General features: G+C 53.3%; 3 protein-coding genes across 3 annotated transcripts; all 3 read left to right on the plus strand.

Moving 5' to 3' along the window:
- Positions 1 to 1,604: 1,604 nt before the first annotated feature.
- Positions 1,605 to 2,198, plus strand: IUM83_12294 (Pol protein; the record flags this gene model as incomplete). The annotated part of the gene is made up of 1 exon (XM_067936912.1): positions 1,605 to 2,198. One exon carries the CDS (start codon positions 1,605 to 1,607, stop codon positions 2,196 to 2,198), a length of 594 nt encoding a protein of 197 aa, XP_067800141.1.
- Positions 2,199 to 2,241: 43 nt separating this feature from the next.
- Positions 2,242 to 2,731, plus strand: IUM83_12295 (uncharacterized protein; the record flags this gene model as incomplete). The annotated part of the gene is made up of 2 exons (XM_067936913.1): positions 2,242 to 2,441; positions 2,512 to 2,731. The coding sequence occupies 2 exons, from the start codon at positions 2,242 to 2,244 to the stop codon at positions 2,729 to 2,731; spliced, it is 420 nt and encodes a 139-aa protein (XP_067800076.1).
- Positions 2,732 to 10,205: 7,474 nt separating this feature from the next.
- IUM83_12296 (putative glycoside hydrolase) lies at positions 10,206 to 12,068 on the plus strand (the record flags this gene model as incomplete). The annotated part of the gene is made up of 1 exon (XM_067936914.1): positions 10,206 to 12,068. One exon carries the CDS (start codon positions 10,206 to 10,208, stop codon positions 12,066 to 12,068), a length of 1,863 nt encoding a protein of 620 aa, XP_067800142.1.
- Between the last annotated feature and the right edge of the window lie 207 nt (positions 12,069 to 12,275).

The following is a 12,275-nucleotide window of genomic DNA, read 5'->3' on the forward strand; positions in this document are numbered from 1 at the left end:
CGCCACACTGAAGAACGTCATCATCGGCACGAACCAAATGGAGGGCGTCCACTGCGAAATGTCGGACTGCACGATCGAGAACGTGTGGTGGGAGGACGTGTGCGAAGACGCCCTCAGCATCAAGGGTGGCAATTCTTCTAGCGTGTCGAGGGTCATTGGTGGCGGAGCGCGTTACGCGGACGACAAGGTGATCCAGCACAACGGATTCGGCACCGTTGTTGTCGACGGGTTTTTCGCGCAGGACTTCGGCAAACTGTACCGCTCGTGCGGCAATTGCAAGAGCAACCCTCGTCAGCGTTTCCTCAACATCAGCAACACTTTAGTTGACCTCGAAATCATCCAAGCGCAGCGTGTGGACCCGAACGTGAGCATTGTCATGATGAACGAAAATTTCGGTGACCAGGCCGTCCTGCGCAACTTCTACGTGAAGCCCGGTAAGGAAAACTACACGGAATGCGCATCCTCCTTCGGTGTGAACAAAAGTGGTGAAAGGCCAGTGATTCTGAGCAACGGCCCAAAGAACCCCGTGTGCCAGTACTCGTACGACGATGTCCACATTGTCCAAAGCGACCAAGGGACTCAGCACCAGCAACAACACCTACTACTACTTCAAGTGCAGCTATAGATACTTCAACAGCACTGTTGAAAAAGCCTCTCATTGCTCAAATAGTAGCTAAGACGTTCAATGCTTCACTGCTTTCTTGCTATTTTGTTTCCCTTTTCACAACGCTTTACTGGTACGTCTAAATACAATACATATAGTTTCGCAAGTCGAGCAATATTTCAAGTCAGACACCGTTTTCACTAGGGTTGGAGGCTCGTGGGCCTGTAAAAAAAACCTAAGGAACTCTACAGTGCCTACAGTAATTAGTCTGGGCTCAAAATTAGTGTCTTCAAAATTAGTCGGGGCCAGACTAATTCATGTGCTACAGAAATCAGGATGTTCATATTTAGTCTGGACACAAATATTCATGATTAGTCTGTCTGAACTGGGCTCGTCTTGGTGAAGTGGTTTGGTTCCTGCCCATCCATTTCAATGAATTAAGCACGCAAAGCTATGATGAAATGTGGCTTATCGCTTGGTGTTGACGGAACGTGAACAGCAACGCAACTTCTCCCTCACTTACAGGAGATTATACAGAAGTACTGTGGGGATTCTTACAGCCATGCTCCTCTTGCATCGCATTGCATGTTCCACGAACAACACTCAGTCAATTACTTGCATTCTACGGGAGCAAGCACAATCAAGAGCAATCATCACAAGTACTCCAAACGTGCTGGCAATCAGCGAGCAATCACCACCAGCACTCTGCAGCTAACTGCAACCGTGGGAATCAACACAGTACAATCTGATCCGCCGGGATCCACCTCCCGGCTGTAGTTCAACGGTAGTTCAACCAGAAGGACGTTGACGAAACAAATACGCAGCCTAGCCTAGCCAGAGAGACCGCTAACCGAATTCAGTTTAAGATTTGCTCTGCAGTGAGCAAGGGACTTCAGTGCACGGCGGCCCGGCAGAGGGCCACGTGCGAACAAAGTTAACTTTAGTACCGACTAGAGTTCCAAGAAAATCCGACTCCGCGCAAGCTCTAGCGCGTGATACGATGGAGTACGACGACGACAATCACGGCGGCGACGGCGCTGGAGACCGCGCCGGCGACGCAGCCGCGCCAGCAGAACGCCCTGGCGCACACGAGAACGGCGATGATACCGTTGAGGAGCTCGCGGCACGTACGGCCGCGATGCAACTTGAGAGTGCGGCGTCACCAGTCCCTGGGTCCCCGGGACTGATTATCCAGATCCCAGACCCTTTCGACACGGTTAGTGGCGGAGACGAGGACGTGGAGATGCCGACAACGAGTCCCCAGGCCGAGACGAGACCGACATCGCAGCGCGTGGCTGCTGCGCCTGCGCTACCGCAGCCCCCAAGGTTTGCTGGTCGCACGATGCAGGATCGACGGGACTTCATGCAGAAGTACGAGACCTACTTAGCGGCGGTGAACGCCCTGCAGACGCCCTACAGCGGAGCATTCGCTATGCCTGTGGCGGCTTGTATTGAGTCGAAGACCAAGAGAATGATAGCACGCTACGAGTTCAACACGGCGCCGAACCTGATCTCGGAGCAGCAGTGGGTGGACTATTTCATGCAAGCCAAGGTCCCTCTCTTGTTGACTATGCGGCGGTGGATGTCGCAATGAAAAGTTGGAGATGAAGATAATCTGGCCGGAGCCGGAGAGCAGGATGATGAACCTTCAAGCTGACTTAGAAGGCATACTGGACAAGTTTAATCTGACCGACACCGCCTTTGAACATGAGCAGCGTCGGCTGGTCAAGTACCTCGCTGATGCACTGGCTCCTCCGCGCTTCAAAGCCGTGGTCGCAACGAAGCTCACGCTACATCAGAACAAGAAGTATAAGAACGAGGTAGTGCCATTTTGCTCGTGGGTGACCCAGCTGCTGCGCGAGTTTATGACGTGGGAGCATATTGCACCGTCTGGGGCTACAACTCAGACCCCTTCGACGGGGCGTGACAGCGGTGGCGACCGCGGAGGAGCTGGTGGCCGAGGTCAGCAGTCTGGTCGTCGAGGACGCGGTGGACGAGGGCGTGGATACGGAGGTGGCCGTGGCGGACAGGAAGGCGCCATGGCTCCAGCTGCGGCGACTGGCGACACTAGCGGGACGCCCTCGACATCGTCGGGTGACCGGCGACCAGCGAGAGGTTCTTGCCTGAAATGCCAGTCGACTGATCACCAAGTTCGCGAGTGTCCGCGCTGCACACCCGAAGAAGCCACCCGCCTGCTAAGAGAACTGCGCGAGCGTCGTGAAGCTCGACGATCGGAGAGTGTTCGCAAGTTTGATATTGTGGATACCAGTAAACGTCTCAAGTCGGACGATCACGGATCAGTCGCGGCGGCAATTGACGGAATCGCGGTTACAGCGCTAATGCTGGACACAGGAGCGGACACTTCGCTGGTAGCGCGGGGTGTTCTGGAAGCGCTGACGCAGATGGGAAAAGTGCTGCGCGTAAACCCGGTCGCGGGCATCACATTATCGCCTGTGGGCAAGGAGAAGATCAACGTGACCCGCATTGTCACTTTCGACGAGGTTGTTTTGACAACGTCAGCTGGGCCGTTGATGCTCCGGAACCTATCTTTCTATGTGGAAGAAGACAACGGCAGCATGGAGGTTATTGTCGGCCGACCCATCATGAGACTCCTCGGGTACTCCACCGACAAGCTATTAGTGGAGGCTAGGAAGGTACGCCCAGATTGGGAGCTCGGTGTAGCCCAGTCGGATAACCTCGAGCCTGGAGCGGCGCCAGCCGAGACGCCAGGGATGCGTCGCCTGTACGCAGAGCCGCCGATGCCCCCCGACGAAGAGGACGCGGTGGAGCGACATGAGACGCGGACAGCTACGCCAACGATGCATCCCACGAATTTGACCGAGGTCATCCAATATCTTGAGAAGAAAGTCGAGATCGCTAAGGAAATGGGCTTGACGCTCGACGGTCAAGCAAGACTAACCACGATTTTACACGTACGGGCCGACTCGTTTCGTGTGGATTTCGGCAATGACCCGCCAGTGCGAGTTGCACCGATGCAAGTCCATCTAAAAGCTGGTGCGAAGCCAGTCCGAGCTCAGCCTCGTCGCTATTCGCCCACGGATCGAGAGTTTCTCGACCGGCACACGCGTGCCTTGCTCGATCATGGCCTAGTGTACAAAAACCATCGAAGCCGGTGGGCCTCAGCGCCTAGGATCGTGCGAAAGAAAGAACAAGACAGTGACCCAACTGCTGATCCGCGCATGAACATCGACACGAGAAGCGTGAACGAGAAGACGGAGCCGATGCCCTGGCCGATGCCTGTGCTCGATGTAGTGATCGGCGAACTCGAGGGAGCAAGATTCTTCTTCGTGCTCGACTGGTTCAGGGGTTACTGGCAGTTGCCCCTGCACCCGGACTCCCAGGAACTGTACTCTTTTGTGACCCATCGTGGAATTTATACCCCGACACGGGTGCCGATGGGTGCCACGGACGCCGTCGCGTACTGCCAGGGTGTCGTCGAAGAGATTTTCGGAGATTTACTGGGGCATTGTATGCTAGCCTGGTTAGATGATATACTCGGCTTTGCTGAGACCGAAGAAGCCTTGTTGGATGTGCTCGACCAAGTGCTTGCGCGATGTGAGCAGTACGGGTTGAAGTTACATGCGAAGAAGTGCACATTTTTCTCTACGAAAGTGAAGTGGTGTGGCCGGATCATATCCGCCGATGGGGTCACGCATTGTCCGGAGCGTGTCCAAGGTCTGGTTGATATGCAGCGGCCACGTACTGCTGGAGAACTGCAGCAATTTGTCTGCGCCGCCAACTGGATGCGGCAAAGCCTTCCCGAGTATTCGCGCATTTCTGCGGCTCTGTATGAAGCATTGGACCGTGCCGCTCAAGTTGTTGGCTCTCGTAAGAAAAATCAGTTGTCGAAGGTGCGACTAGAAGACGTGAATTGGGGCGACGCAGAGGTCGCCAGCTTTGAAGCTGCTCGCACAGCACTGCTGAAAATGGTGCCTCTAGCACATCCCAATCCGACAATGGACGTGTGTCTTTACACCGACGCGAGCCAGGACTTCTGGGGCGCCGCTGTCACTCAACTCCCTGCTGGTGAAGCCCAACGACCGTTGGCCGAGCAGGACCATCGTCCTTTAGCGTTTCTAAGCGGACGGTTTGTTGGTGCGGCAAGTCGCTGGTCGACGATTGAGAAAGAAGCCTACGCAATTGTCGAGGCCACTAGACGTCTGGAATACCTGCTGCTTCGACCTCGGGGTTTCCGACTATATACCGACCACCGGAATCTCGTCTACATTTTCAACCCATACGCCACTGATGGAACCATGGCCCGATATCAAGCCGACAAATTACAGCGCTGGGCGCTCTCATTAATGTCCTTCCAGTACATTATTGAGCATGTCCCTGGCGAAGTCAACGTCTGGGGCGACTTGCTGAGTCGTTGGGGTGCGGGCCAAGTACGCGAAGATGAACACGAAGCGACTAGAGTCGCCCGGCTAGCTGTCGTAGAACGCGTATCCCCTCTCGAGGACCCCGAGTTTGTCTGGCCGTCGGAGACGGAAATTAAAGCAGTCCAGGACGCGGCACGTGAAGCTGGTCAAGACCTCGAAGGGGCCCAGCAGACTGGCGAACGCGAGCTCATGGTCATGCCGTCTGGACAAGTCTGGATCCCAGCCGACGCAGAAGATTTGCGGCAGCGCCTGTGCGTGATCGCACATGCCGGAGCAAGCGGACATCGGGGTGCACAGACCACTCAGCGCGCTCTCGAGGCTGTATTCTATTGGAAGACGCTTGCGGTCGACGTTGTCGCGTTTGTTGGTGAATGTCTACATTGTATGGCGACTGCGAGCGGCCGTATCCCTCGCCCGTTTGGTGAAACTCTGGTGGCTACGAAGCCCAATGAAATACTTCACTTCGATTACCTCAGTATGGTGGAGGGTGACGGTGGAGTAAAGTATGTGCTGGTGCTTAAAGATGGGATGAGCGGTTACGTGGAGCTAGTTGCCTGTCTCCAAGCCACGGCCGACACCGCCTACCAGGCTCTGATTGACTGGTTTAAACGGTTTGGCGTGGTTCACCAATGGGTGTCGGATCAAGGGGCGCACTTCAGAAATCAGATTGTGGAACGATTGCAGCGCGCTATTGGCGCACAACACCACTTCGTGACGGCCTACACGCCTTGGGCTAATGGGACCGTCGAGGTCGTCAATCGGGAGGTTCTGAAGTGTATGAAGGCACTCCTCAGTGAACGCAGACTGGCCATTCGCGACTGGCCCGCTCTGCTGCCGGTCGTGCAAGCAGCACTCAACACCATGCCAGCTGACCGACTGGGAGGAAAATCCCCGCTCACCGCATTTACTGCACTGCCCGGGGTACGCAGTTGACAAGCATCCTGCACCCCCGCGATCCGGAGGAGGCCACTATCCACTGGGTTGCACAGGAGATCCAAGAACATTTGGACAGTGTACGCGTGGCGTTGGACGGACTCCACGCGGAGATGGTGAATGCGAGTGAGAAGAGACGCCGTGCAGCACGCGAGCGGCACGCGCGTAGACAAGGTGTCAAGTTGCAGAAGTTCAGCGAGGGTGATTTTGTCCTCGCTGCGACAGCCACTGGTCGAAGCGGCAATAAGCTGGCGCTTGTGTGGCGAGGCCCCAAACGAATCGTTCGCGCGCTAAATGACTTCACGTTCGAGGTTCAGGATATTGTACAGCCGTTCGAAATGTCCGTTCGTCACGCCTCCCGGCTACAACTGTATCGCGACGCGCGTCGTGGACAGGTCGACGAATTACAAGAGCAGGCGATATATGGTGAAGGTGGTCACCTTGTTGAAGCGCTCCGTGAATGTCGGTTGAGTCCTGACTCACACCGCTATGAGATCTTTGTGAAATGGTATGGGCTGGACGACGTCGAGAGTTCATGGGAGCCCGCGGACAGTATCAAGCAGGACGTCCCCCAGCTTTTCCAAGCATTCCTCGACGCTGCGCCCCACGATAAGCTGCGCTCTGATATGGCGACCGCGCTTGCCAGGCCCACCTCCAGCTCAACTGATGTGCCACGACTGCCGCGCCGCAGGACTGCTGGTCGTCGCCAACATCAACGCGATACGACTAACTAAATCACTCCACAGTGGAGGGGGAAATGATCCGCCGGGATCCACCTCCCGGCTGTAGTTCAACGGTAGTTCAACCAGAAGGACGTTGACGAAACAAATACGCAGCCTAGCCTAGCCAGAGAGACCGCTAACCGAATTCAGTTTAAGATTTGCTCTGCAGTGAGCAAGGGACTTCAGTGCACGGCGGCCCGGCAGAGGGCCACGTGCGAACACAATCGACATGCATTCTATCGGCTCCCTTTGAGTACAAGAGCCGCACCCAAGGCACTACATGTAGAAGATGAGCAGAGAGGATTGGGCAGCTAGAGTAACCAGCAAATAGTAGACACAATTCAATTTGCCACAAACGCAGTAAGCAGCATCAGGATTTGCCATAAGTACACAATGGAGTTCGCCGGCAAAGCGCGGCGGAGGCCGAGACAACAGATGAATAAGAGCCAATCGACGAAGACGAGAGTGAAACTAGATGCCGCTCAGAGCGAGCAGGGCATGTCATCCTCGACGAGGCCATCGTGTGGTGTTTCCCTAGAAACGCTGCAAACGGCAGTCTTAACTACATATAAGCCACGTTCTCTTTACCACCAGCAGACTATTTAGGTATCCAAAATTAGTCTATATTCAAAATTAGTCTGTCCCTTTTATAGACAGACTATTTATTGTGAGTAAAAAAAAATCGATGTTCAAATTTAGTCAGGGCCAGACTAATTACTGTAAGTATTGTGGTTTGCAGATATTTTGTCGCTCGGATTTAGGGCTTAGATCGATCTCTGAGATAAAATAATTCGAAGACATAAAAATGCGAGACGGTACTCCAGGCTAGGTAAGTCGCACCACCTCTTCCTACTTAACACGGGCGCATCGTTGGTTCTCAGGACACCGAGGTAACGTCGCCGGCCACTGCTACTCCGGTACGGCTCTGTTGGACGTGTTTAACGGCTCGTTAGCTTCGTCTGTGAGTGCACGAGCGGCTCCTGCAACACTGGGCTTTCCGCTTCTCTGTGGTGCGAGCAACTCCCCGCCATGTAAGACCACATGTTGATACTACGCTACGAATTTATTTTAGGAAAAGCGTTTCGTATGGACTGCTGTAGCTCCTCTAAATAAAATGTAGGGTGGGCTGCTTTCACGTACTTTCGAACACGGGTAACCACGGCACTCGGCCAACGCGACGACCGGTTAGTTCGATCTCCTTCATCAACCACACCATCGGTCAAAAACAACTTGTACCAACGTTGCAGTGTTCGCACGTTAGCCCAAAATATATCGCTAACATACTGCACACAGATTCCATACACATGCATAAGAAAAACAGCTCGTCAACGGTAGTCGAGAGAGTGCATGCTGCACTTGTGCACGATGAAGGTTTTCGGAAACTGCGGTGCTTCGACAGATCGGCAGCGCGATCTGCCGACCACTCGTCAAGTGTCCAGATGTAAGTGTCCAATTGCATATTATATATATATAAAGCACGGCATTATAATCCGTACACAGCCATCGCGATTTAAAATAAATCGGCCCGAATTGCGTTTTTGGATCGGCAATTCGACCACAGATAGCGTATATCGAGATCGAAATCGAGGCTGGTGAAAATAACTTGGTCGAGTTAGTGGCCATCTGTTTTTATATCGGGCGCCAGATATTATAACTCGGGCAAAACACTAGGTGAAAACGACAAACGCATTGCAAAGCATAATACATTAGCGACTATTTCCTCCATGGTTGGCGTGCAAAATGGGAATATTTCAATAATTCAAATTAATTATTTTGATCAATCGAATATTTAAATTATTATTAGAAAACAATAAATATATTGTAAAGTTTTTTATGCATTATTGATTTGTATTATCGTCAAATTCGTTAAGGCTTTTATTGTCATTTTGTTTTCCCAGCACCCGACTAAAATATTACCCAAATAGATAGGCAGTCGACCTCTTCCTGCTGAAACCGTGCGAATAAACTCATCGAAACATGATAGTTGTCTCTGAAAACAGTGTTCCATAAGGAAGGTAATATTACTTTCCTTCTGAAAAGATAAATCACTTGGAAGAAGAGAAAGGAACAGAAAAGAAGTTCAAATACTTCAATATAAACGAGAAAATGATGCAATGTTCCTTTTTTTAGCAGGAATGGAAGATAATAAACAATGTGTTTGTTAGTCAAGGTATTGTTATACTGGTTCGCGGGTTTGAGGGGCCCGCTTGATCCGCAGTTCGACAATTTTTGTATTATGGAAGTTGATTGGGTATGAATGTAGAATTAAGAGCATCTCCACCGGTCGCGAGTAATACTAAAATTCGTTCTTTTTACCAAATATAGCGATAAGTTTAGTTTGTGTGTCCCACCCGTTAAAGTAAATTGCGAGAGATTTTCTGAGAATTTACGCGGACCGCGGACGCTCACGGAGAGGGCCTTGGATAAATCCATGAGCGTTGGCTGTGTGTGCGTGGCGGCTACCACAGTCTTGACCGCAATACCGCCGTTTGAGCTTTAGTGATAGGACTGTTGCGTAAGTCGCTCAGGCATTTATTACTCAGTTTCGTACTTGGCCCGGAGCCTGCACTCTCAATGCCTGTAGCTCGATACTGGACCGGTTGCCTGGGCAAACGCCGTACATGTATTAGTGAGTAAAACTGCACCCTCGGTGGGCTAACGCCGCGCCTGTATTAGTGAGCAAAGCTGCATCCTTGGTGGGCAAGCTTCGCACCTTTATTAGTGAGCAAGTGCTGCACCTTTGTGCAGTAGTTTGTAGGTTGCTGCATCCATCGGCTTCTCAGGATGATTATAGTTTTTATATTGCGTGAAAATATGGGACATAGGTACTTTTTATAAGAAGTAAATTCATGTAATCCAGCTCAAGACTGGGGAAGATGCTGTCTACCTAATACACATTCCACGATTGTTGATTATTTGTTGATACAGATTTTGTATTATACCTAGGCGTGGAATAGATAGATAAACAGCTGCAACGTCTGAAACGTCTGGTAATGAGCAAACAGCACAGAGATAATGCAACCCATTTAGTTGGTTTAGACTTACAGTGGCTGTTTCAGATATAAGACTTACCCCGTGGCGGCTATTATAAATGTACTTTAGTATTCATTCTCCACACAGGTCGCTCGCTCGCTGGGATCCAGGGTTGTAACACAGCAATTCCCCTCCGACATTCGGCCGTTGAAGTAGTGATGCAAAAGTCCGACGGGTTAATCGCAAGATTAATCGATTCGATGCAAGTCGAAGCGAGTTGAACAGGTGACGGGGAAAAGTATCAAGTTCGCGGCGTCGCATGGCCCTAGAGCCCCAGGTGTTTATCCGGGATGAACGTTGATCACCTCGGTCCTGTATACTCAAGCCAAGGCGCGACATGGCGCGACTCGGGTTGCATCCGGGACAAACGCCGGCTCTTCCACTGCAGCAGTATCGAGAGCTTTGCTCACCCGGCGACTTTGTCATCCCGTTCGCCATTCCCCAATTTCCTTCGCCCCACCGAAGACCCTTCAACCAAGTTCCAAGTTTCGAGGACCCTCGTACTCCAGCATGAAGGTGATCCCGAGCGTCCTGGCCCTCAGCGCCTTCGTCACCGCCCTCGTCTTCAGCCCGCAAACTGCTCGCGCCCAAGATGTGGTCGAGGCTGAGCCTGGAACGGACCTCTTCAACCAGTTCCGCCCGGTTTACCACTTCCAGGCCCGCGAGAAGTGGATGAACGATCCATGCGCGCCGTACTACGACCAGGCCACTGGCCTGTATCACATGTTCTACCAGCTCAACCCGAACTCAACGATCTGGGGCAACATGACCTGGGGTCACGCCGTGTCCAAGGACCAGGTCACCTGGGAGGACTACCCGGACGCGCTCCGTCCGTTCGAGGACAAGTGGGACAACCTCGGTGTGTTCTCGGGTTTCGCCATGGACAACGCCATTGACAGCAAGCACACGGTGTTCTACACGGGCGTCACCGCTCTCCCCATTTCGTGGAAGAAGCCCTACCTGTTCGGCGAGCACGTCGTGTACGCCACCACGGACGATGGTGGCAAGACCTGGCAGAAAGGCAGCGAGCCCCTGATCGAGCTGCCGCCTCAAGGTCTGAACGTGACCGGTTGGCGCGACCCGATGCCGTTCCACTCGCAGTCGCTGGACGCTCACTTCGGCTACGACGCCTCCAAGGGCAGCAACTACATTCTCGTTGCCGGCGGCATCCACGATGTGGGCCCGCGCATTTTTCTTTACCACGCTGAGGACTACAAGAACTGGGAGTACAAGGGCTACCTGCTGTCCCAGGAGAAGAACACGACGTTTTCTCCGTACAGTGCCAACTGGGGCTACAACTTCGAGACTACCATCTACCGCGAGATGAAGGACGAGGACGGTGAGCTGCACAACGTGATGCTGTTCGCCGCTGAGGGCGACCCGAACCGCTACCCAATGTGGGCTACGGGCTCGTTCTCCGGTGGCGGCTGCGGTGTCGAGACCGACCCTGAGGCCGGCCTATTCACTCCTCTGATGGTCGGTGTCTCGGACCGCAGTGACTGGTATGCTAACAGCATCTACACCGACAAGGACGGCAAGAACGTGCTGATCGGCTGGATCACCGAGGACAACAACTTTACAACCGGTCAGCCCCAGGGATGGGACGGTATGCTGTCGGTGCCGCGTGAGGTCGGTATCACCATTGTCCGCAACATTTACGACGTTGATAGCCACCTCGTGGGCAAGGGCGACTGGATCGTGTCCGACTCGAAGGACATGAAGTGCGCCAACGGCTCCGCGAAGCAGAGCAAGACCATCAAGACGCTGAGCGTGAAGCCGCTGAGCGACTTGCAACTGCTGCGCAACGAGAACGCGCACGAGCAGGTGGCCAACGTGTCGGTGAAGGGCTCGTCGCAGGTGCTGAACTCGACGGGCGCGTCGTTCGAGCTGATCGCCGAGGTGCCGGAGTTCGAGCGCGGCAGCAAGGTGGGCTTCGAGGTGCGTCGCAGCAGCGCCGGCGATGAGGTGACGACCATCGTGTACGACGACGCGGAGAAGAAGATCATCATCGACCGCTCGAACAGCTCGTCGGCCACGTGTGCCGTTTTCGCCGACAACGGTGTGAAGCCGATCTCCGAGTCGGTGTGGGGTTACTTCTACCTGTACGACATTTTCACGGGCGCGTCGGAGAGCGACGTGTGCGAGGCTAAGCGCGAGAAGCTGAGTTTCCACGTATTCGTGGACGTGTCGAGCGTGGAGGTGTTCGTGAACGACCGTTTCTCGCTGTCGGCCCGCATCTACCCGTGCGCGAGCCAGACGAAGTCTGACGGCATTGCGCTGACTGCTTCGGGCGACGCCACGTTCGAGAACGTGCAGGTGTGGACGAACCCGAAGCACGCGTGGGCTGACAAGCGCGCTGTGCCGACGTTTTAAGACGTTTGCGTTGTCGAACCGCATTGAAGGTCTAGCGTTTAGAATTAAAAGAAAACGGGTTGATACTGAATTTCGGGTATTGGTGGCACCAACTTGGTGTTGAAGTCCGTTGTATTTGAAGCATTTAAGTTCATTTTAGTTCATGGCTACCTGACTTGTTGACCAAATTTAATATATGTATGTTATCCGTTTTAAATGCTTCGGCGG

Source organism: Phytophthora cinnamomi (assembly GCF_018691715.1).
Source record: "Phytophthora cinnamomi strain GKB4 chromosome Unknown Contig2, whole genome shotgun sequence".
Taxonomy (NCBI): domain Eukaryota; phylum Oomycota; class Peronosporomycetes; order Peronosporales; family Peronosporaceae; genus Phytophthora; species Phytophthora cinnamomi.